Here is a 25,732-nt window from a genome sequence, read left to right on the forward strand (position 1 = left end):
CAGACTCTTGCGTTCTGCTCAAGGATGTCTTCTTTCTACCCCCTTTGTATCTAAAGCCCTCTCCCGCCTTAAACCTTTTTCACTAACTGCCCCACACCTCTGGAATGCCCTTCCCCTCAGTACCCGACTAGCACCCTCTCTATCCACCTTTAAGACCCACCTTAAGACACACTTGCTTAAAGAAGCATATGAGTAGCACTGTGGATATTCTGAACACGATACATAAAGCTTGGCCCCCTGCAGATGCACTTACTAGAACTCCCTCCTACTGTCTTTGTACGTTCTCCCTACCTACCAATTAGACTGTAAGCTCCTCGGGGCAGGGACTCCTCTTCCTTAATGTTACTTTTATGTCTAAAGCACTTATTCCCATGATCTGTTATTTATATTATCTGTTATTTATTTGATTACCACATGTATTACTACTGTGAAGCGCTATGTACATTAATGGCGCTATATAAAGACATACAATACAATACAATTGCGGTGACATATTAGCAGACAATGGCACTGCACCTCCTCTATTAATTAGAGCCGCAACTTTAGGAAAGTATCAACCACTTGGTTTTAACCTTCTAAAACTAATACTGCCATTCTTTCACTGTGGTCCTAAGTAAGACTATATTATATCAGTTTGAGTTGGCATAGTCAAGAATGGGATCCGCAGTATTGAAAACAGACTCCAGGTGTCTTGTTTGCTAATCCCGATGTATTCTGATTTCCAAAAGTGCTGCACTTCTGTGGAAAATGGGGGCCTTGATCATAGTCTTATGAAGACGTATATAGGGTGGCAAAACAGGGTTTAAGAATCCTGGGTACTGATTAGAGCAACATTATATGCTGGGGAAGAGAGTCCCAACTTGCTTATACACCACCCCAAATACACCTTTACACAACACATCTGGGATAAATGCTCAGTTGTATGTACAAAGTAAAGTTAAGACTTCAAATTAGAATATATCTCAGGTATCTCATGTGTGATGCTTTTTGTGCACAGGCATCTCTCCATGCGTTGTTTAAAGGTGATTTTGGGGGTGGCATAAAAGCAACTTGGGACGCTTCTCCCGCAAAACCCATATATGCTGGTTACCCATATTTCTATAATAGCCTTGCAGCATTACAATGCACCTCCCTTATTGCCTGTAAGGTTCAAACATTTGGTATATGTGTTTAGCTGAAGAGCCAATGGGATGAAGCTACCATATCCAGGAATGTGAGTTAAGTGACATAAATGCAGTCCTCGGTTATCCAACGGAATCCGTTCTGCAAGTAGCGTTGGCTAGTGAAACAGTAGTATAGTGAGTCCCATGTTAATCAGTGGCGGTGAGCGTTGGATAACACATTCTGACGTCGAAAAACGGGCCTTAGGGTTGCATTGTAAATCGTTGGATATGCCATTCGTTGTTAAGTGAGACGTTGGATAACGAGGACTACCTGTAGTGTGATTTTCACTGATTGCAACCGCATTTCATACACCTAAATGGAGTCTGATTAATAGAAGTCAATACTTTTTTAAATTAAAATGCGATTATTTTGGTCCATGGAGGTTGATAATTTTACCTTAGCAGCTTTAGGTGGCCTGCTAGAGACGGACATCGTACATGACATTCAACGGACCGGCCAGTCATGGGAGGCGTTCCTCTGTGCCTGGGGGCAGTGAGTAGCGAGGAAGCTAGGAAGTCTAAGGCCAGGTCCATAGTGCCTTCGCCTGTGCGGAGGCGTGTGCGGTCGTGACGTCACCCACTTCAAGCGGGCGCGTTTTTCGGCCATGGTACGTGCCATCTGTGGGTGTGTCTAGGGGTCTGCCAGAGACGTCACGGAGCTGGTTCAGCCTCATTGGGCGAACAGCTCACGTGACCGGCCAGTCGCGCCAAGAAATCAGTTGGAACTGATTTCTTGCACAACGCGCGCCCCCTCCCGCTTACGCCCGCACGCCGCATGGACGCGAAACCTGCCTTAAGGCAGTCTGTTCGCTCAGCGTGCGGACGCATCTGCATGGTCCGCGGTACCATGGCCTCAGCCTAATATTCCTTACATAATTAACTTTGCCTTCCCCTTCATCACGCGCTCTCCGGATTGAAGATAGCTGATCTTTCAGCCGTGGAGGGGAACGGCAATTCCCAGGGCGGTACAGCCCAGCTGACGAGCTGCGGAGGAGGAGGAAAGACTGACCCTGAGTTTAGACCCAGGAAAAAAGGGGAATATAAGGACACGGTTAAAAAAACACATTTGTTGCTCTGAAAAGTATTTTATACTAAACTCATTTGAATATGCAAATCACATTTTTTCCCGAGGTATCTCAGGGGTGGTCACAGGTATCTCTCCTTGTGTGGTATAGGAGGTATATAAATCAATAGGTACTCAACTAAATAGGACTATCCGGCTCAGTTGTGTAATTAATATGACCCACTCCACCTTCCTGACACTATTCCCCCTCTGGAGTGGGCCTCACAAACAGTGTAACCTGCCTGGTTCACTTCATTGGTAATGATTTCATTAAATAGCAATGAGCTGGTAGAGACCCTCCATGTTGCCCCCTCTGTATGTATATTACACCTCACACCGCCTGTGCATGAGGCGTGAGGAGTTTGTGTTTCTATAGCAACAGCATCCATCACGCTCCGCACTCGATTTTTCCGCCTGAAAACCCCCAGCTCCGCATTCTCTCCAATAATGTCTGGCAGGGGCTGCTGAGAAGCGGACGTAGAGTAGGCGTACCGTGCGAGTGCGTAGTGACGTAACACGCACACGGTGGCCGTGGACGTAGCACGCGCGGGTGACGTACTCGAACGTTTGCCGTGGTGACGTAGCACGCACGCGGTTGCCGACTTGCCGTGGTGGGACAGAGGCCTGGAGGCAGCGCTTGTGACTGGAATAATGGCGGACGAGGAGTTGGAAGCCATACGGAAGCAGCGGATGTCCGAGCTGCAGACTAAACATGGGGTGAGCGGGAAGGTCTGTCTCTCTGTCTGTCTCTCTGTCTGTCTCTCTGTCTGTCTCTCTGTCTGTCTCTCTGTCTGTCTCTCTGTCTGTCTCTCTGTCTGTGTCTGTCTCTCTGTCTGTGTCTCTCTGTCTGTCTCTCTGTCTGTGTCTCTGTCTGTCTCTCTGTCTCTCTGTCTGTGTCTGTCGGTCTGTCTGTCTCTGTGTCTGTCTGTCTCTGTGTCTGTCTGTCTCTGTGTCTGTCTCTGTGTCTGTCTCTGTGTCTGTCTCTGTCTGTCTGTGTCTGTCTGTCTGTCTCTGTCTGTCTCTGTCATGCGCGCCTGTACGAGAAGTGATCCGTGCCCTGTAGCATTGCGTGGTGAGGGCGTGCCTGTGATGTCACGTGAGCACTTTGCCTTCATCGGCTGAACTGCGCACATAACCCGGTCATCATGCGATAACATTTTTTTTTAAATTGCCTCACGAAAAATCGGCCGCCCCGTCGCTCTTGTGCACGTGCGCTCTATAGCTGTCCTCATTGAGGTATGGCCTTTTTTTTGTGGCGCATGGATTGTGGACGCAGCCATAGGCTTTTAATTTAAAAAAATTATGTAGTAGTTCAGAGTAACTTCTACCCTTTTTTTTGTTTTTGTTTTGTTTAACATTAGAGAACGAGAACAGGGGACTGAAGGCAACACTGCTACCAAATTGATAACAAAACCACACCCTAACCAATAAAATACAGGTGGTGCTCCCGAGAGTAAGTAAATCTATAGAACCAGACAAGAAAGCAAATCTTAAGACAAGATTCACAGAAACTCCATAACGGGGCACTCGGGGCGGGTAGAGAAAATTACAAAATGTAATCATTGGTCAAACAAATGAGACAAAAGTTATGCAAGTGCTAAAAACCATAAAAGTGGACTGTCTCAAGTGTTAAATCAAAAAACAGTAATGCCAGCAAAAAATTGTGGTAGGGTACAAATAGCAACATTAGAGGACCAACTCTGTATCTGTGCTCAGAAAAGTGCATTAGAAGCCATAATATGCTTATGTAATATATCCAAACGTAACATCAAGTCCACATGAATCGCAGGTAGTTCTATCCAATAAAGACTGGCTTGTGAGATTAGTCAGATAAAGCTCCAATTACAGGGAGAAATAATAAGAAACCAACACCTGGGCTGACCTGACCGGTCAAAATAAATAACAGTTGGACCCCAGATTATAGCTTCATAAGCAGAAAACACTCCCCTGGGGCTAGACTAGAACATAGTAAAGTACGATAGTAACATTCAGGCAGTATGAATGAAAGTACTCACACTTAGCAATTAGTCCTGTATCCAGCGTGCACCTTTAGCATGAGGGTTAGAACGCTGTATCCATAGGAGGAAGGTGCAAACAGTGCACTGCTTGTGGGATGTAGAGAAAAGAACACGACTGTCTGGATCACATTTGAATAAAAATAGCTTCTTTATTCAGGATCTTGACAAACCACCATGTACACATGGCGCTGTGAGAGGTACTCTGATGCGTTTCGGGCTCCGCTCCTGAATAAAGAAGCTATTTTTATTCAAATGTGATCCAGCCACCGTCGTGTTCTTTTCTCTACATCCCACAAGCAGCGCACTGTTTGCACCTTCCTCTTATGGATACAACGTGGTAGGGTACAAAGAAGTATCACATAATAAATAGTACAGTACCCACAAGACATGAAAAGTACCCCAGAAGGTGCAAAGGGTTCTATAACCTCACTGTTAAACCTCACTGTAAATCCTTAAGGTCCAGGAGGGGTCAAAATATCACCTCTCCTGAAAACTGGAGTGTCTGTCCAACCGGTTAAAGGGTGCTACTCAAGTCAGGGTAGATGTAAATGCATGTGTAAGAGTGTTAGCAAAAACAATGCATAGTAAACCCTGGTGGAAAGTAGCAATTGCAGATACTGTAGATACAAATAGTAATGAATATAGCTACTTGAGGTGCACCCTTTAAATGGTCAGACATACCAGTTTTCAGGAGAGGTGATATTTTGACCCCTCCTGGACCTTAAAGGGTTGCAGTGAGGTTATAGTACCCTTTGCACCTTCTGGGGTACTTGTTCTGTCTAGTGGGTACTGTACTATTATGTGATACTTCTTTGTACCCTACCACACTTTTTTGCTGGCATTACTGTTTTTTGATTTAACACCTTGGAGACGGTCCACTTATATGGTTTTTAGTATTTTTATAACTTTTGGTTTGTTTGACCATTGATTGCATATTTAATACATTTTGTAATTTTTTTTCTACACGCCCTGAGTGCACCGTTTATGGCGTTTCTGTGAATCTTGTCTCTTAAGATTTGCTTTCTTTTCTGGTCCTATAACATTAGAGAACATCTATTCTGAGGTTTTTTCCCAGGGCGATTTAGACAATGTGCAGAGATTTCCTTACTTAAATAGAAAGTGGAACAGTCTTTTTTTAATAGAAAAAAAAGTAGTGGTAGTGTGTCTGACTTGTACATTTATTTATACATTGAGAAAAAAAGCCTTATTTTTTTAAGCAATATGTATACAATTTGTCTATAAAGAAGAAATGTTTACATAATTACATGATATTATTCTTTCAAAAGAATGTGGATGCATTAGTCTTTTAATGGAACCCCCCCCCCAAAAAAAATAAATATTGTTGCAGGCCCTTCTGGCAGCAGAGGGGTTAAAATCTGAGCCAGCAGAAGATGGCAATGCTGTTACTAACTTCTCACTGCATTTGGTTGCTGTATAGTGGCCATTGAGAAGCATTAGGCCATAGAATGCATCAGGTATTGCTAGTCAAGGAATACAGGACATCTTTATTCGGTTTAGCCAGGTCACACAATGATGGCTCAAAGGAGACTGTTTTATTAAAATTACAAACTAGTTAATTGAAAACCCACCCATGTCCCTTGCCATAATTGTTTAAATGTAGCTTTATAGAACTACAGTGTGGCTTTTATTACTAAGCTACCTTTTGGGTGATTAAATGTATGCATAACTAGTAATCTTGCAGTCTCATGCAGTACATAACATGTCCGTGAATAATATTGTAGATTCCACAATTCACCCACTGTTTGGTTATTCTCTGTAGAGTCTTGTGCAGGTTTATCTGTCCTTCTATTTATTTATTTATTTATTTATAAAATATTTTACCAGGAAGTAATACATTGAGAGTTACCTCTCGTTTTCAAGTATGTCCTGGACACAGAGTTCAGACAAATAATACATGGTTACAAATACAGTTACATAAATGAACAGGGTATACATTATATACAAGACATTGCGTGCACAGTTAAAGATAATATATATTATGGGCGTATGAAGCAGTTACAGACCAGATTAAAATGTGAGACAGCCTTAGATTTGAAAGAACTTAAACTGGTGGTGGATGTAAGAGTCTCTGGTACTGTAGGTTGTTCCAGTTTTGGGGTTCTATTTGGCAATGGGGAGTTTAAAATTGTATCTATTTTTTGTTTAACTTGTTTAACTCTTGTTTAACCAGGATGCTGGAAGTGAACAAGCTCAACAGGAGTCAAAACAAAGGTATACAGAGAAATGAGATTCTGCATTTATAATATAAAGCTTAACATACAAAAAGGATATCTCCTAAAAAAAACTATTTGTTGTGATTTTTAGATATTCCAGGTAAATCAGCCTTGCAATTAAGATTCTAATTCTTTGAAGCTCAAATGGAATAATCCAGTTGCCCACACCTACCTTTTATCCCGAGTTATATATCTATACCTATTAGACCCGTGCGCACGTTTCATTTAGCTGATAAAACAAATACTTGGGAGCCTGATGTTTACAAGGCTGTGTTTTAAATTATCTCAAATTATTTTGGTAACTTTACAGCTGTTTTGGTTTTGAACGTAAATATACATTTGCCACCACTGATGACAACCGCATAATTAATGGTCAACTTCGATCCCGTCCTAGAATACTAATTATATTGCTCCTTGCCTCATCTTCATTACAGGGAGACTGATATGAGAAATAATATTTTAGCTCAAGTTCTGGACCAGTCAGCTCGTGCAAGGTGTGAGTATCATCTTTTCTTAGTTCTTTGTTGCGTGCAAAAAAATGTGAACAGGTAGGATAAGTGAATACAGGAAAATATTAGTGCAACAGTGTGAATGATATATGCCTACCTAAAATAAAGACTAAACCATTCTGGTCATTTTTTTTTTTACTTGGCACGTTACTTTTTTTTATTTTTATTTTTTATCTCGAAGCATTCTAGAGTTTGTGTTTCAGTCTAGCTCTGTTACACTGATCTGAAAGATGCTTAACATGCGAGAATCACACAGAGGCAAAGCAATTGCTGCTAAAGTGAGTTAACATAAATATCGTATTCATACAGGTTGAGCAAGAGAGAACATTTTAGGGCAACCACTGGTTTGTCAGATCTCCCCCCCCCCAGTGAAAGTTTCAAACTAATATATATTAGAATGAGACAGGCGCACCAGGAGTAAATATCACCATAAATACGTTCTCAGTATATTTTTCAAAATATATTATCAAGTAATCGTAGGTGTTCCAATAAGGTAGAACTGTCCGTGATGAAACCACAGTGGCATACACCGAATCTCTGCAACAAGCGTTAAACCCTCTGATAGCAAACAATCACTGCTGACGTCCACACGAAGACCCTCCATCGGAGCCAAGGGCTCCTTAAATACCATTAGCCTATTAACCCTGTCTTATCTGTAACATATCACAATATAGGGAGTCTGTTTCTAGAGTAGAGGATACCTTGAGTATACTAGAAATGAATGAAGATCAATTTGAACAATACATTTATAATTTGTACAGAAAGTGCACACTTTATATTTCACAAGAATAAATGGATTTATAGATAATATATAAAAGCTTTACTAAGTGTACTAAAATAATTATTTTGTGTCATTATAAATAATATTTGATGTACTATATATGAATTGTGACCTAAGTATGTGGATGGATTTCAATTACTTGGTTAGCTGTAAGGGGATGTTGCAGGGAAATCGTCTAAATGTGCTAAAAACAGGTCAGAGATACGAGTGCATTCTGCTCAGTGCTGCTCCAATCTTGACCTATTGCACAAACTAACTGAATTCCACAAGTTCATTCATACCATTCGGCACTGCACCGTTAAAAATATCCACTTCTAGCTTATTTCTGTAAAAGTAAGCATTCTCTTACAGAAAGAAGGTAAATAAATAAAGCAGTGGTGTAGCTAGACATGGACGGGCACCCGGGCAAAAAAAATTCAGGGCCCCATTAATATTAATACTGCTGTAAAAAAAATTCTCCCTTCATCGTCTCTCTAATCATCAGCTCCCCCTCACCAGCTCCCCCCCCCCTCCTCATCATCATCAGCTCCCCTCTTTCTCATCAGCTCTCCCACCTCATCCTCATCAGCTCCCCCTCACTAGCTCTCCCCCCTCATAGTCATCAGCTCTCCCACCTCATCCGCCCCCCTCACCAGCTCTCCCTCACCAGCAGCTCTTCTCCCTCACCAGCAGCTCTTCCCCCTCACCAGCAGCTCTTCCCCCTCACCAGCAGCTCTTCCCCCTCACCAGCAGCTCTTCCCCCTCACCAGCAGCTCTTCCCCCTCACCAGCAGCTCTTCTCCCTCACCAGCAGCTCTTCTCCCTCACCAGCAGCTCTTCCCCCTCACCAGCAGCTCTTCCCCCTCACCAGCAGCTCTTCCCCCTCACCAGCAGCTCTTCCCCCTCACCAGCAGCTCTTCTCCCTCACCAGCAGCTCTTCTCCCTCCTCTCCCATGCCTACCTTTTGGCGGGAGGAGATAAGAGGAGCAGAGGAGCTGTGGCAGCAGACACCGGAAGTTATAAAGACTTCCGGGTCAGACTGCTAAGAGGGCGGCCCTCCCCTGCATTGCCGATACCTCTACCGGCTTCTGTTTGCCAGGGGCCGCCGCCGCATACCATCTGCCTGTCTCTACGGGGAGAGAGCGGGACGCCCATGAGTGTGAGCCGCCGGGCTATAGCTACGCCCCTGAAATAAAGCCTTGGTAAACTTTTCAGTGCGGTGTGTGATAATATCCTGTGTGCAGATCTGTGGACACTACAGTGTTATTTGAAACAAAATGAGTTTACCTACATATGTTGGAAAGGATATCTCAACATTTTATCAGCTGTTTTTACAGATGTAGCTTATTTAATTATTGGCCTATTTCATTGTATATGTATCTGTACCATGTTAGCCGAGCTTAATAATCAAAAATGAATAGACAATACCGTTCTGTGGCTAACTAAATGCTTTTATTTGTGCGAGCTTTCAAGATACTGATCTCTTTTGGCGGTGTTACATTGGATAAAGCAAGAGAGGTTTTTACTTAAAAATAGTGCATCTTGGAATGTATTTGAGACTGAAGCCTATCCCTCCCCCCTGTGCAGTATGCGATTTATGACTGTAAAGTGTGTATAAATATATAACGCACCCACAGTGTGTACCGCGCTTTACAAAAGGTGTGTGTGTGTGTGTATACCAATGGTGTGGGTAGGTGTAGAAGTGTGTGTGTGTGTGTGTGTACTATGTTGTCCCTATTGGTATATAGGGATAGAATTACATTGTACAGTAGTATGTGTAAGAGACAGCTGTGTGTGCTACATATAGCGCAGTATGTATAGACATGGCCTTTAGCACTTGTGAAGAGAGTTCTCTTTTGTCAGGGTAGTGACTCATGAAACTGCGGCCTCGGTTTAGGCCACCGCTAAGTGTCCCGAACAGTTGCATAAACTTGTATTCATGCAACCGTCTCTTTCGGTGTTCTAATATTACCTTTGAGTATGGCCACCTTCAGATAGTTCAACTTATGGCCAGGGAATTGTTCGCCAACAGGACTGTCTCTTGTTCCGCGTGATGCTGTGGGGATGCAGATTCATTCTCTTGTTTAGCCCCTGTCCCATCTCACCTATGTAGTAGCGGCCCCCTGGGCATTTCATGCACATGAGGTACACGACATTGCTGGAGGAACAGGTGAACCTTCCTCTGATTTTGTACTCCAAATTCCTGTGTGGTATTTGTATGGTGCCAGCTGTGTGGAGCACTGTGCAGGTTTTGCATCTTGCGTCCTGGCATGGTCTTGTCCCGCATTCAGTTGTACTGTTGAATATTTTACTCCTCGCCATCATTTTCTTGAGATAATGAGGTTATCTGTATGATAATAATGGTGTTTCAGGGCAGACCTGTTGTAGTCTTGTATCTTCCTGGAGAATGGGTTGTAGTTCCTTGGCAATCTTGCGTAGGGCTCCTAGGTGTGGGTTATATGTGACCAAAAAATATATCTTGTATAATTTTTTATTTTATTTTTTTTAACAGTGAGTAATTTGGCACTTGTAAAGCCTGAAAAAGCCAAAGCAGTTGAAAATTATCTTATACAAATGGCAAGATATGGACAGCTCGGTGGGAAGGTGAGTGTGTATGTGCGATTATGTCAGCATGTAATTTGAGAAAATACTTGCGTTTTGTTATTAGTCTTTCAGCTGCAAAACTGGGGATACAATCCGTACAAAAGATTTGCACCATTCCAACGGCGTTCCTTACACCTGGTGCTGTTTTGTGTAATGGTTTTGCAGACAGAAGACTGGTGAATAGATTGGTTTGTTTCTCTCCTGATTTTATAGAAGGGGGAAGACCTAGCATTGGCCAGTACATATAGCATGTCCAATCAGTACCCTGCTTACCATTTTCTCTGAAATAAATAGGAACACTTCTATTATGTTTTTTTTTAACAGATTTATGAAATCTATTTTATTCTTCCACTCAGATATCAGAGAAAGGCTTGATAGAAATTTTGGAAAAAGTGAGTCAGCAAACTGACAAGAAGACAACAGTGAAAGTGAGTGACATGAGGGATGTCCTGTGCTTATTCTCCCATGCTTATTCAGATGTTCCTCATAAACCATGTCACATGATATAGTTGACTTAAGATACAATCTAGGGTTCTAACGGTTTATGACCCAACAAAGCAAATTGTTTGGTTGGATAACTCACTACTTCATCTAAGTGAGGGGTAGCCAACTACAGTCCTCAAGGGCCATCAACATGTCTGGTTTTAAGGATATCTCTGCTTCAGTACAGGTGGCTTTTGACTGAGCCACCTGTGGTGAAGCAGGGATATCCTTAAAAACGGAGGAATAACCCTCTAAATCAGGGCTCTAAAGCGTGCAAAATAGGTTAATAGCACGAAGCTTTAGCATATCAGTATCTCTGTTTTTATAAGAAAATGTCCAATGTTTGACATCCTGGAAGAATGTTATAGCTCTCCAATATAGTAGTGTGGTATCCGGTCAAATGATGCTCCCATGTAAGGCTATGATACAAATAAGCACATTGGGGATGTCTGAAAAACCACCGGAATGGCTATCCTGACCCCCAAAAATAGCTATCATATATGTCCTTGGAGCTAGACCTGTGATGTATGAAGTTGTATAAAAAACGGAGAGTACTCACTACTTAGTATGAACGGCTTCCTGGATAGGCGTGTGACCAGCCCAATAGCGGCAACAACAGGAACGAATTCTTCCAGGCGGTTGGTGCGACCATGCACTGCGTTCCAAACAGAGGAAGCTGATGCGTGCCAATAACTGAAGAACAGCTGGCAACTGCCGGGTCACTAGAAAGGTACTTTATTTGTAGGCTACAGCATACCGGTAAAACAGGAACCTCGAAGAACCTCGTTTCGTGCAAGTATGCACTTTGTGTCAGCTGTTCTTCCGTTTATTGGCACGCATCAACTTCCTGTTTGGGACGCACCATCCCGTATGGGAGAATCCTTTCCTGTCATTAAAACCAGACCTGTCGCAGACTCTCCCAATCCCATTAAAAACTAAAGATCTAGTCTCTCTGCAGTCACTAATATCCAAATTCATATGGGGATATAAAAAACCAAGAATTAAGGGAAGTATTTTAAAAAGGCCAACATCATCGGGGGGCTGGCGGTACCTTGCTTGTTATCCTATTATAAGGCGGCCCAATTATGTCAAATTATACAATGGCACACAGACCCGAGCCTTAAAAGATGTCTGTCATTGGAGAAAGAGGTATGTGCACCATTGGAACTGCACAACCTAATTTGGACCCCAAAAAGGATGTATAAATCCGCCAAAGAGCTGCTGCCCTCAATGACAAACTCACTTACAATCTGGGAGGCCACTAAATTTCGGTGTGTCCGGACAGCAAAAAATACACTAATGACCCCAATATTTGGCAATATAGACTTCACTCCAGGTATGAACAGCAGGGATTTTCAAAATTGGAAACAGAAGGGTCTAATGCGACTCAAAGATCTGGAGGGTAGAAACAGTATCAAAACATTTGAACAAATTAAGTCTGAAAAGGACATCCCACATACTGAATTCTTTAGATACCTCCAGATCAGAGCATTTTATAACAAATTTTCGCCCCGTCTCCAATTGGCAAACTTTGAAAAATTCTGTGTATTAAAAACAGAGACGAAGGGACTTGCCTATACGGAGAGGTGGTCTGTTCGGGGACGGCCTACTCTAAGAAATTAAGCTATGTAGCACAATGGGAGCAGGACCTAGGTGAAACATATTAGAAGGGGAGGAGTGGGCAGAGATTTTCATGGCAGCGGCTAAAAGCTCAATCTGTACGACGTTAAGGGGAGAACGCGTATAAAGTATTAATGAGGTGGTACCTCACTCCGACAAAATTATCTAAATTTATACCAGGCTATTCTTCGTTGTGCCCAAAACAATGTGGAAGGGAAGCAGATCTCTTGCATATGCTGTGGTCTTGTCCTCGGGTGCTGCCCTTGTGGGAGCAAATCAGAGATTGGCTGCAGAGGATCTTAGGCCTCTCAATCCCATTGGCCCCCTGGCTGTTCCTCCTGAACAGGCTGGGGGAGGGGCTTCCCAGAATGCAAAGCAAATTAGTAGCGCATTTCGCAACAGCGACCAGGTGCGAGATCGCAGCATTGTGGAAACTATTGCTTCAATCAGGAACAGAATTTGGTACGTATGCCATATGGAAAAATTAACGAGTTTGCTTAATGACACTGGTGCTAAATTTCTAAAAGTCTGGATGTGGTGGCTAGCACAAACAGACATCCCAGGAGTAGATGGTCCTTCAATTTTGCTATGATAATGTCAAACGTGTTCTCCGCTGACCTACAGGAGCTGGGACTAAGGGCTAGTGAGTCTTAGGAGAGAGATGTAGGACCGGGTTGCAGAGCCACTGGCCACGCGGGAGGGACGGCCTGGAGCGGAGCCCAAGAAACATGTAAGCTCAGAAGAAGACGTGAGAGAAGAAAAAGGACGGACCCCATTTCCCCATCTCCCCCCGCCCATTCCCACTTTTTTTTTTTTTTCCTTTTCTGTTCTTTGTTATGGCATTTATTTGTGTTACAGGCAAGTATTATAAAATTTCTAGGCCGTGTTACATGCAGGCCAATGTACATCGTGTTGTTTGATGATAAACTGTCAAAATCTGAGTTATAAAAAAAAAACAACCAGACCTGTCGGATGGACCTTGCGCACTTTAGTTGGCTACTCCTGATCTAAGTGCTTCCTCCCCCACAGGCAGGCCTGTAATTGCTTAACTATTTTTTCGATGAACTATGGTAAATTCGTTGTCTTATCTATTCTGTTTAGCCGTACCTCCGGTATTTATTAAACCCATAAGACGTTGGCATTGCAGTGTGTAGTGTTCTTGTGGTGCCCTCCGTTATTGGTGGCGGAGGTATATTGTAACACTGGTTATAACATCACGATGTGACTTTCAGTTTAACAGAAGGAAAGTAATGGATTCCGACGACGATGACGACGATTGAACGTTTGAACGTTCTGTAACGCGGAAACAGTCACGATAAGGGAGAAATTCCACCTTCCGAAGAAACGCATTTGTTTTATGCTGCATGCATTTATGGCTAAAGGCACTGAATTGATTTAAGTTATAATAAATTCAATTGAAAAATACTGTACATGAATTTTTTTTTTTTTATGTAAGATGCTTTGTTTTTGTAAACCAGCAAACCGAAGACTCCTTTTGTGGATTTTTTTTAATTTTTTTTCCCCCATTTTGGATTTGCTGAGCAGTTCTGCAATAAGGCATCTCCAAATGTAGGCCATACCGACCCCAAATCCTCATCTGTAACTGCCCCAGGCAAAATTTAAGGCTTTTTTTGCCATGGTTAATTATTTGAATTGTGTAGTTCTGTATACATATTTTTCAGTATGAAGCAGTTAAATTGTCTAAACTAGCTGTCAAACAGACCTCTGAAATGCCCCATCTTTTTAGTAGAAACATATACAAATGCGTTAAGTAACAATATTCTGGAGGATTATGTACTGTCTTTTACTGAACCAATAAAGATTTCCTTTTTGTGTAGTAGTAAAGCCAATACAGTTTTGTGGTGCACTAATGTTTAGTAGTGTGTATATGTATATAATTTAATATATATAATTTGTTTTTTGGAGTATGTGATGACTTTGGGCAGGATGCACATTCACTCCTGGATTAAATGGTTTGAAGGGTAAGCAGCACAGCGTTGTCAAACTGAATCTTTTCAGATTGGGCTAACTGTTATAAAATGAATTGGCCAGCAGTTGTAAGTGGAGTACCACCATGCTCAGTACTGCGGATGCTGCTTTAGGCCGAGTCCATAGAAGGACAGGCCGTGCTGAGCCTTGCGGACGCTCCGCGCTGAGCCCCTGCATCCTCAATGAGGATGCCTTTAGAGGGGGATCATGCGAGCGTCCGCAGGCATGCTGAGGCGCTGGAGTTTTCAGCCGAGCGCCAAGCTGTTTTTCAGCGCACTGTCGGCTGAAAACATCCAATGAGCACAGAGCTGCTTCAACGTCACGGCGCTGTGACGTCGACGTAAGTGCGTCGCGAGCGATTGGCCCAGCGACGTCACTGCCCCGCCTCCCTCAGTCTCCCCCCCGCCTCCGATCGCGCCCGCTGGCTCGTCTGCATGGGCATGAAATCGCGCAGATTTCAGCAGGCGAGCCTCGGAACTCCTCACCCCTCTATGGCCCGGGCCTTAGTGTTGGCAGAGAGGGTAAAGTCTCCATCTTTGCTGATGTCCTGCCATTTCTCTCCTGAAGGACATGGAGCAACTGGAATCTCGGGCAGGTAAAGGGCAGAAGGTTTAATACAGAAATAAAGTTATGCATTTGGGAAGCAAAATGCAAACTAAACGGGAGAAAATTATCATTGCTGAAGGAGCAGGCTTACTCGTAGTGCTTAATGTCAAGCAGTAGCTTGAAAGGCCAACAGTATATTATGCATAAGATGGGGTATGGATAGAGGCTGGCATAATTTTGCCACTATATAAAGTCTTTGTACTTCATATTCAAGTTGTGGTCTTGCAGTTTTGGGCACTATTTCATCTGGAAAAAGTGAAGGGAAGCTGCCCAATTAGTAAAGGGCAGATGGAAGGTCTTGCATGAGTAAAGGCTAGCCAAATTAGTATGTACAGGTATATATATATATAATTTTTATTTTTTTAACAGCAATGGGGATATAACCTACAAATATATTGAAGGTCAATAAGAGGGAACCCTTTCAATCTAAAGGGGGGAGGGGGGAAAAATAGTACAAAGTGCCTTGGTTTTAAGGCGATTTTACCAGCAGTAAAAGGGGGTGCTTTACAATAAGGGCAGTCAAGATGTGGCATTTACTACAGATGTGATGCTGATGGCAGATACACTGGACATCTTTACAAAAAGGAAAGGTATAGAGGGATATGCCAAATAAGTGAAACAAGGATATTGAACCAGGGAGACACCCCATTACTGAAGTCATCAGGAAGAAATTGCTGTTCCCCCTTATGATGCATAATTGGCAGTTTGCCTTCCTCTGCAATAAATACAAATAGTATTCCTAAATGCAAATCGTTATGGGTATGTCAACAAACCAACACGTTGGACTGTGTTTTTTTTTTTTTTTTTAAATCTCTATATAAAATGTTTGGAACAAATAATGGTTTGGAAGTGGAATGTTCAACTGGCTGAAAATGAAACGGATAGGCAGGATTCTTATGGAAACATATGCATTATCTCACAGCATTACATTAATGGTTTGTGTTTCAAGCTGTATACAATAATGTAGTCTAAAATAACAATTGAAGAGGCTGCCATTTCTTTTTAACCAAGTAAGATGTAGCATAAGAGCTGCATATACTTTATCATCTGCTAGAACGCAATCAACAATGTTTGCAGAGGTATGTTATTTTTTTCCAGCCCCAATTAGGCTTTTCATTTTTCACTGTGCAAGAGTATAGAATGCAGGTGTGGTTTCCAGTAATATGTTGTCCATGAAAGTCGATGAGTACAATGATAAAGTTCACATAGTAACAGACCTTATTTGTATTGCAGGAGACAGGAACCAAAGACACACTTTAATCATTATATTTAATCTCTTATATTTGGCACAGGTGAAAGGCACATTAGAAAATTCACTGAAACCATAAATTACTTAGAAAAATAGAAATGCTATACTCTTTTCTGTGAACGAGTATCATATGAATTAATGTTTACCTGTAAAGAGTTCTTAGACATTAAACTGTAAAGAGTTCTTAGACATTAAACTGAATAGAAAACTCAAATTGTATAATCTGGTATTAGCTCATTACACTGTAAATAAAGAGATATCCAACAACGTCTTCCAGTTGCAGGAACTGGAAGTGCATAATTCGTCAATATTGAACTCTTAAAAACTGGAATTAGAATTCCTTTCACTGCTAATGGGCTGCACTAGGTCATTTTGTGCTCCCAGCTTTGATTTGAACATAAGTGCCAATTCAGTGAATGCAAAACCACCACATTAGGAGTGTGAAATGTCATGTCTGTGCTTCGGTGTACATGTGCAAATTCAGTGTTTGAAATGGACTAGTCGGTGAGCGGTGTGGCGATTTGACAGTCACTTGTGTTCAACACAACCACAGGTGAAATTATTTTGACATAGAATCAGTAATATTTTTTACCGTGGTACTTGATACATTTCTGAATACGTCAAAGTCAATGTTAGCAATACATCCGTAAGATTGGATGCCAAAATGTGTTTGCTCATCTGTTTTTTCTCCCAAAACACTAGAAACTATTGCACTGCACATACAGCACACACATTGTGAATGGATAAATACTTGTGTCCTAACACATGCAATGTGCTGCATTCTATGCATTGGAAAACAACAAGTTAATGCGCTGTGGCAAGTTTGCCGAAACACCAGCCACCTTAGCCCTATGGAAGTAGTTCCTGTGCTGCTAAAGGCAAGTGATTATTAAATGACTGACCATCGTAATCATCATGTTCAGAACTTATCACAGCAGAACTGGTTGGCTCATCCAACCACAGACCAAGAGGATTCCAGTGCCAAAGTACAAGCCACACAAGAGCACTCTGCGTTTCCTGAACAACAGTCATTTGCATCAGTTTTTGGAAGTTCTATTGAGTTCCTCTCTGATATAACAATACCTGCTGGGGAAAATGTATCACTATGGGGGTTAATCTCAGACAACTCCTTGTTGCCCTTTAACTCTTCATAATTTTCTAAATCTTCATCACAGTTTTCAGAGAGAGGAGAACTGACATCTGTGCCATTGAACATCTCACTGGTGTCACTTGAGTTCTCTTGGGTGTCTGGCAAACAAGTTTCATTCAGACTGTGTCTTCGAACCATAAGCTTGGTCTTTAGTGAAGCATCGACCATATCTGCGTTCAAAAGGTCCCCGTTTTCAGCACAGGCTCTGCCATTCGTCTGAACATTGCCTTCTTTCAGCTTGCGGTCATCAAACCTTTTTATGCATAACTGCAAAGAAAGATGTAAATACATTCAGGAAAGTTCAGCGGTAAGAACAATTTCAATAATTTGGATTGTTAACAAGTTATCCCGATTGTGTTTTGAGAAATTTATAATTTACTGAAACGTACATGAAATGTTACATTTTAAAGATCAAGAGTGTTTATCCTAACATTTGTCCAAGCATAAAAAACCCAGCTGTATAATACAAGTATGGATGAAAAAGAAAGCCTCATGTTCCATTTTATAAAAACTGATTGGTAGGATACCAACAAATTAAATCTCAAAACATATTGAAGACTTGAAGGTAATGAAAGATGTGGCGTGTTTTAAAAAAGGTGCTCACAAACCGTTAAAATCATGTAGAGATCAGGCTTGTTTTAACTTAGATATACTTTTTTTTTTTTCATTTTAAGATTGCTTGCTCTTCCAATGTTTAAAAGGTATAAAACAGTAACCCCCCCTTAGATATACTGCATTACTTAAAATCAGACCAAAATATTCAAATAAAGCTACCTACTGTGTGGACATCAATGAACAGAGATACTCTGCAAAGCTGTGCAGATAGTGGCGAGAAATGTTGTGAACCCCAATAATAATAATAATAATAATAATAATAATGGAAATTCTATAGTTTTTTCATGATAACCTTCTTGAATCAAAACCAGTGTTTTCTTAAATATCCAATAGGGTTTATATTAACCAATTCCATGTGTTTTGAAACAAAATGATATGAATTAGACAAACAATGAGTCATTAAGAGTCAGGGTATGTGCAAATGTGAAACCACGGTTTTATCAGCTAAATTAAAGGGGATAAATAGGTAGATGTTCAGGGGCGAGTTTGGGAGGCACTTTATTATAAAAATCTGAAACTTTGCGAGTTTGGTCTTCACCATACAGGTGTGTGGAAACACGTAATACCACGATCAAAATAAATCTCTGAGGACCTCAGAAAAATAGTTATTGATGCTCATCGGTCTAGAAAGGGTTACAAAACCATTCCTATGGATTTGGGGCTCCACCAATCCACGGTCAGACAGATAGTATACAAACTGGAGAAAGTTCAAAACCACAGTCAGTCACTCTACCGAGGAGCAGTTGTCCTAACAAACTCCAAGAACAACCAGGCTTGTCCAGGAAGTCACAAAGAACCCCAGAGTAACATACCAGGATCTGCAGGCCCCTCTCGCCTTGGCTAATGTGAGTGTTCATGACACAACTATCTGAAAAAGACTGAAAAAGAATGGTGTTCATGGAAGGATAGTCAGGAGGAAACCACTACTCTCTAAAAATAACATTGCTGCCCATCTGAAGTTTACCAAAGAGCACATGATGATCCTAAAGACTTCTGGAACAATGTCCTCTGGACAGAAATCAAAAGTAGAACTTTTTGGCTACAATGAGAAACGTTATGTTTGTTTTTCACCAAACACCGCGTTCGAACCGAAGAACCTCATCCCAACCATCAAGCATGGTGGTGGGAGTGTGATGGTTTGGGGCCACTTTGCTGCTCAGGATCTGGATGGCTTGCCATCAGTGACACAACCATGAATTATGCATTGTAGCAGACGATTCTAGAGGAGAATGTCATGCCACCCGTCCATGAGCTGAAGCGAAAGTGGGTCATGCAGCAAGACAATGGTCCTAAACATGCAAGCAGATCTACAAAAGAATTGCTGCAGAAAAAGACATTCCGCATTTTAGAATGGCCTAATCAAAGTCCGGACCTAAATCCTATCGAAATGTGGTGGCAGTACTAAAGCAAACTGTAACATTTTAGGGCTTCCTTGCATGGATAGAGTTGAAGCAGTTCTGTAAGGAGGAATGTGACAAAATTCCTCAAAACCAATGTGAGACTGACCAGCAGTTACAGGAAATGCTTAGTGAAGTCATTACTGCTCAAGGTGGCGCCACCATGTACTGAATCTAAAGGTTCGCATACTTTCTCACACACGGATATTGAACATTGAATCATTTGTGAATAAATAAATGTTGAAAAAGTATCTTTTTTTTTTTTGTCATTTGATCGATCAGGTTATCTTAATCTATTAAGGCTTCGATTAAGAGCTAATAACATTTTAGGTTTGTAATCTGGGAAAATCCTAAAGGGCTCACAAACTTTCTCGCCACTGTATGCTGTACTACAGTTTGCATACATAGGGGACTTCAAATACAGTTCATGTGTGAGCTTTACGCGAAGGCAAAGCACCAAATGGACCTTATATTAGGTGCTTTTAGCAGTTAGCCGACTGACCCATCGTAATTGATCTGAAATCACAAGGGGGATGCAAGGTGGAATTCCCAACTAGGGTTGCCAGGTGTCCAGTATTGAACCGGACATTCCTGTATTTGGACCCTCTGTCCAGTAAAAGATTAGAGGTAATACTGGACCTGACCTGATACATAGTGACCTGACTGGCTTGGGGGACACACATGTTTTCCCCGAGCAGGGCTGTTGCAAAGGGGCGGGGCAGCTTCCTCCATCATGTTTGGCTGGATTACCCAGCAGCAAATCAGGAGGTAGTTTCAGGAGCCGGGAGGGGTGGGGCCAAGGAGAGGAGGAAACAGCATGGACCGGAAAGATGAGTGTGGGTGTGAGAGTGTGTGTACGCATCGCACCTTTCACCATTGTGTCCAGTATTTTTGGAGAAACCAATTGACAACCCTATTCCCAACGAAAATTATTCACGGCCATATTTACAATGGCAATGCTAAAAACCAGCAGGTTGGTTGATGAAGGGGAAGTATTACTCACCAACACCTTTAATACACATTTAAAAGTGTGGCTTTATTCTTACCTGATTTATTAGATCACAATTTGGCATGCTTTTGTCTTCTGTTTTCAAATTTGCAGATCTAAATCAAAAAAAGAACAAGCAATTTAAGGCGACTGAAGGGGACACAAATAAAGGCAAAACCCCCGAAAAATATAGATAGTGAACTATATCTGGAAACTTCGTATTTTGCCTGCAGTGTACTAAGGAGAAGAGCGATTCATCCTCCAGGACCCAGAGCCAGCCGGAAAACGAGAGGCTTGAGTCTGTGTGCAACGCATAGTCTAAGTGGAACGCGAGGCGGAAGTGCGGAGCCGCAAGGGGCAGGAGACGCATTGCGCAAAAACACAGCTACGCTATTGTTTCACACGAAGAAGGCACCTTGAGAACAATGCTCCCCGAGGCTTCGTATTGGATGCGGTCTCTAATTTTATCTAAGTGACTGCATTACCATAGTTCCCATATAGATTTGAAAATTATACTACACTATATATTTTGCTTGTCTTTTTATTTTATTATTATTGTCCTTTGGATTGCGCATCCTGTCTTATTTGGCCTATCAGGCTGCATAGCCACATATTACATAATATATATTATTTATCTTGTAATTCTTTTGCTGTGGTTTAGCACCTCCAGCTCAAACTATGACAAAGCATTCTGGCGAAACGTACGTTGGGTGTGTTCCCGTTTGGTGGACTCCACGGCTGCTCGACATTTGGTGCCTACGTAACAGGACAATTTGCCTTCAGCATACAGCTTTGCCAAGAACTGACCGATTCCTGATCACACGGTTCAGTATTTGCGATAGTCAATCTCTGGCCTTACCCTTTGAACATATTCAGAATGGTATCATCGCCTATAACTACTTTTTGTCTCAAGCTATGTGCTAATTATAGTCGCATTGTTTGATCAGGTATTTAGGGAGGTCTTTCCTGGGCAATAGTATGTTCTGCTTACAGTAGGCCAGTTAGGTTCACAAGTACACCAGCGTTTGTGATTATACCCAGGTATATTGTGACTCAATGGGGAGTTCCTTAAGGGAGACTCCCTGAGGTCACAAGGTTATATGATCATACTGGGATGTTTTTCACTGTTTTGTGATGAAGGCCGTTTGATACCGTTTGTTTTTTAGCAAGATGCGTCCAATTAATGATGTATTCTGATATATTGTAATACATTTATATATTTTGTGATTGCGGTGTCTCGTGTAATACTGCATGAGATTTCTTCTCTCTCGCTTTTAGAGGGAAGAAACTCGCTCAAACTAGTCTCTCTGTGTTGACTTTATCCGGTACATAAGTAAGAAGTCACAAGCACATCCAACATTAGAGGATTTGACTAAAGATACCGTTCCAAGTCTATTACTTTAATATGCAGGTGTCATTATAATAAAATAAGCAAGAGGCGTAGAACTTACTTTGAATGTGCAAGCTCAAGTTGTCGTGGATCCAGATCACGTTCTGCTTGTAAGGGGCTTGAGTTGGGTGCTTACAAAGCAAGAACAGTTTAAGTTAGCTACTTTTAAACATAAAAACAGGAGATGTGCATATATTTGGAATTCTGGTATTACGGAGTACAGTAAATAAAAATACTACTTGTGGTGCATTTCCACATCTCAGGCAGGTCTGCAACCCTGTCTTACCCCGTTGTCACTTAGCAAACAGAGCTTCCACTGCAGCCAGGGATTCTGGGAAATGTATTACAGAGTAATAGTAACGTGGCATTGAAGAGAAAAAGAACAAACTTGAAGGGAAAAAAACATTAAGTAACTTTCTAAAATATTTTAGCAGTAAAATCTTATAAGGGGGACCGTGTTGGGCAAGCAGCAAAACGTGACACCGATTTGCTTATCATTACCCAGAATCCCTGGCTGCAGTGGTTGCATTGTATGCCGAGTTACTATGGGGAAAGGCAGGGTTGTGAGTCTGCAAATGTGCTCATAGATTTGGAAGTGGGGTGGGGGGGGGGGGGGTATCTGAGGATTAAAAACACATGCTTACATTTTTTCCTGATGCTGGTAGGGTGTTCATCAGTTGTCACGGATCCGTTTCCTGATGCAGTCGCGTTGCTGGGACCAGACAGCAGAAGCTGCTTAACCTTTGAATTCTTAACGAAAAACATTTGTATTTGAGCATTCCTTTGTGCTTTATTTCGTGTGATCATTTTGGACAATAACGCGTTACATGAAACTTTGCTTTCTGAAGTTATGTTCTTATTTGCAGACGTTAATAAAAGGGGAAAAGAAAGCAGAGTGTTCTGACACGCAAACTCATTCCAACCAAAAATAGCGATGCGAGAGATTACAATCACAGAAAGTGTCAGGGTTATAGTTTCCAACAATTAATGCCTGTAAACATTTCTAAAATACAGCGCCCACAACACTAACGCTACCTGTTAAGCATTCATGGTTATAGTGCTTGGCATTTAGGCCGGCAAGATTATATATAGTTATAATTATATATTCATTTATCTAATAAGAAGATAAATGAGTTTAGCATATCAATTTTTTAATCTCCAACACGACAGCAGATATCTGCCCACCACGGCAAACCATCACAGCCGGCATTTTACCAGTCTAAGGATTACGTCCTTTCATAACGAAAGCCTCATAACTAATATTTCATCACTGGCATTTACTTTCCCAAATGCTTTACTCTGCATTCAAACAAACCCTTTTGTTTCCTACACGCCCCCCCCTCCCCGCCCCCCAGCACAAGTCTTTACACTGCTCGCTCCCGTCTCTTGCCACGAGGAGACAGGCCGCGTTTTTGAAGGTCGTCACAAGTTGATAGAACCTGGATAATACACTAGCGCAGGGGTAGACAACTCCAGTCCTCAAGGGCCACCAACAGGTCCGGTTTTCAGGATATCCCTGCTTCAGCACAGGTGGCTCAGTCAGTGGTGCAATCCAAGAGTGAGCCACTGATTGAGCTTCCTGTGCAGAAGCAGAGACTTATTGAGTCACCTGTGCTGAAGCAGGGATATCCTGCAAACTCGACCCAGTGATGGCCCTTGAGGACTGATTTCATCTGTTCAGGCCTTCCCACAACGTACCTCCTTGGCACAGTCCAACGGTGTATATTGTCGTTTGTTTCTTATGTCGATCAGCGCGCCGTATAAAAGCAGCAGCTCCACTAAACCTTCATGGTTTCTCTTCACAGCCTCATGGAGCGCAGTATTCCCCTTTACGTTAGGCAGGTTAACAGACGCTCCGTGCTAGAATTCAAGATCATAAAGAAGGGCTCAGCTGCACGGTAAGGCCTTGTCCCCGCGGCTGTGCGCACACAGCACGGCCCTCTATGGGGCGGCCCCAGTAACTGCCTGCGCGCCTGCACAAAGCGCCATGCGCGACCACCTTTGCCAAAAGACAAGATTTTGGTCTTTTGGCACGGCAGCCACGCCACCGGTTCAGCCAATGAGGGCGAACCAGCCACGTGACGTCCTGGCGTGCCCCGCCATGCCTTCCCTGTTGCGAGTGATCTGAAGTCCTTCAGATCGTTCCGATGAAGGGGGAGAGCGCCAGCACTCAGGCTACGGCCCCAGTGCGAGCGCGAGACGAAGAAACACTGGCACATTTACATATATTCACATGCTACAGATTTATAGGCGACGCACACAAAACTGTAAGGATTACTTTACCTCCAGCAACAGGGCAGCAACGGCGAGGTGATCCCCCATACAGGCATATATTATCGGGGTGTTACCGAGAATGTCCTTTTTATTTCTGCCAGTGCTGCTTTCAATCAAACACTTCACCACCTGTGAGAAAACAAAAAGTTCTGATTTACACACATATGATGTCAGTCGCGCTATTAGAGAGGGTTGGGGTTCCTTACAATACATCTGATCTCAGAAGCGCTATTAGAGAGGGTCGGGGTTCCTTACAATGCATCTGATCTCAGACGCGCTATTAGAGAGGGTTGGGGTTCCTTACAATGCATCTGATCTCAGAAGCGCTATTAGAGAGGGTTGGGGTTCCTTACAATGCATCTGATCTCAGGCGCGCTATTAGAGAGGGTCGGGGTTCCTTACAATGCATCTGATCTCAGGCGCGCTATTAGAGAGGGTTGGGGTTCCTCAGATTTTCACAATATAATTATAGGGTTCCTTAACAAAAAAAAGGGGGGGGGAATCTAGTGAAGCCTCTGTAGTAAAATAAAGTCATACACACCTCTAGGTGACCTTTATGGCAAGCTAGATGCAGAGGCAATGCGCCATTTTCGTTTTTTGCATCGACATTAGCGCCGTGCTTCAAAAGTAGAGCCACTAAAACTGAATGTCCTTGCAGTGCAGAAATATGCAACAGTGTGAACCCGTCCTGCCCAGCAACATTTACACCAAGGCCATCGGAAGGGATCTTCCTCATCTTCTGCAAGGCGGCAAGAAAACAGCGATATGCACCTACATTCCTATTTATAGCCACATTACAGACTCGTATATTTTAGTTACCTGTACAACTTTGGAAAAAAACAAAATAACCAGAATAGGATAACATCTTATTTGGATGCAATACAAGGTTCTTTATTAATGGTGTTTAAATCGTGAATACCAACAATCTGCATTATGTTCGATACGCATTTATTTTAAAAATATATTACGGTAATTTCGAGCACAAAAGGAAGTATTTGATACTCCATGGGGATTATGCACTATATGGAAACATGGGGGGTATTGATGCGCTGCATCTTCATGGCCAACACTTGCCCAACTCTACTTAGAAGGGTCTTCCAATGTTGCTGCCAAAAGTTAATCCCACAAACTGGTCACCATGGACAATATGTTCCATTGATACAAGTGCCTGTATAGCTGCAAAATGTCACCAAGTTCACGTAACTAGAACACACCTTCTGAGCAGGGCCACATTTGCGGCACTGGCACAACGGATGACAAAGCTCTAGCTTCTTTTCAACTGGGGAATCGTCGGAGTCCTCTTCCAAGTCCTCGTCAACCCACTCCAAGAGATAGCGCACCTACGGAACACGATCACCAGTGTTAGAAACGCATACAACCACCGGCCCATGAGTAACTCCGACGTCAAAGGTAAATGGCTCAGAATAGACGTGTTGGGACTTTAATTGTTTATGCCTTATTGCCACCTGTGTAAGAATATATAATCCTGTGGCAGATATGTTATCCTTTGCCATTACCATCAAGACAATGTAAAACTCCTACAGGAAAAGGCGATTACACTTTGCACTAGAAGACGTGTGCAACTGCAACAACAGAATGCCATATTTCGCTCATGTTATGA

At 42.4% G+C, this 25,732-nt stretch overlaps 2 protein-coding genes across 7 annotated transcripts in view; one reads left to right on the forward strand and one right to left on the reverse strand.

The window, feature by feature from the left end:
* The first annotated feature begins 2,756 nt into the window (after nucleotides 1–2,756).
* PDCD5 (programmed cell death 5) lies at nucleotides 2,757–14,303 on the forward strand. Of its 2 annotated transcripts, none has more exons than XM_075576339.1 (6): nucleotides 2,757–2,943; nucleotides 6,436–6,476; nucleotides 6,913–6,974; nucleotides 10,259–10,350; nucleotides 10,707–10,778; nucleotides 13,078–13,623. In XM_075576339.1, exons 1-6 carry the CDS (start codon nucleotides 2,878–2,880, stop codon nucleotides 13,105–13,107), a joined length of 363 nt encoding a protein of 120 aa, XP_075432454.1. In that variant the 5' UTR covers nucleotides 2,757–2,877; the 3' UTR covers nucleotides 13,108–13,623. The 2 variants fall into 2 exon arrangements, with proteins under 2 accessions (XP_075432454.1, XP_075432453.1); XM_075576338.1 differs by lacking the exon at nucleotides 13,078–13,623 and adding an exon at nucleotides 13,686–14,303 and having other exon boundaries at nucleotides 2,764–2,943.
* Nucleotides 14,304–16,303: 2,000 nt separating this feature from the next.
* Nucleotides 16,304–25,732, reverse strand: part of ANKRD27 (ankyrin repeat domain 27) — a 47,183-nt gene continuing 37,754 nt past the window's right edge. For 3 of the 5 annotated variants that reach the window (XM_075576343.1, XM_075576341.1, XM_075576342.1), the window contains exons 22-30: nucleotides 25,326–25,451; nucleotides 24,653–24,850; nucleotides 24,121–24,240; nucleotides 23,536–23,697; nucleotides 22,482–22,587; nucleotides 21,899–21,968; nucleotides 20,506–20,563; nucleotides 18,875–18,940; nucleotides 16,304–17,714 (exon numbers count right to left, since the gene is read on the reverse strand). In XM_075576343.1, coding sequence (XP_075432458.1) covers nucleotides 17,247–17,714; nucleotides 18,875–18,940; nucleotides 20,506–20,563; nucleotides 21,899–21,968; nucleotides 22,482–22,587; nucleotides 23,536–23,697; nucleotides 24,121–24,240; nucleotides 24,653–24,850; nucleotides 25,326–25,451 — 1,374 coding nt within the window. In that variant the 3' untranslated portion in view covers nucleotides 16,304–17,246. Of the gene's footprint in view, nucleotides 17,715–18,874; nucleotides 18,941–20,505; nucleotides 20,564–20,604; nucleotides 21,204–21,898; nucleotides 21,969–22,481; nucleotides 22,588–23,535; nucleotides 23,698–24,120; nucleotides 24,241–24,652; nucleotides 24,851–25,325; nucleotides 25,452–25,732 lie in introns of those variants that run through there. The other 2 variants (XM_075576344.1, XM_075576345.1) reach the window with 2 other exon arrangements.

Source organism: Ascaphus truei, chromosome 19 (genome assembly GCF_040206685.1).
Source record: "Ascaphus truei isolate aAscTru1 chromosome 19, aAscTru1.hap1, whole genome shotgun sequence".
Classification (NCBI taxonomy): Eukaryota; Metazoa; Chordata; class Amphibia; order Anura; family Ascaphidae; genus Ascaphus; species Ascaphus truei.

Excerpts from the sequence above, each read along its gene's own strand:
- PDCD5 (XM_075576338.1), top strand. The coding sequence starts at position 2,878 with ATGGCGGACGAGGAGTTGGAAGCCATACGGAAGCAGCGGATGTCCGAG. Across the intron at positions 6,975-10,258 it reads CCAGTCAGCTCGTGCAAGGT|TGAGTAATTTGGCACTTGTA; the intron begins GTGAGTATCATC and ends TTTTTTTAACAG. Across the intron at positions 10,351-10,706 it reads ATGGACAGCTCGGTGGGAAG|ATATCAGAGAAAGGCTTGAT; the intron begins GTGAGTGTGTAT and ends TCTTCCACTCAG.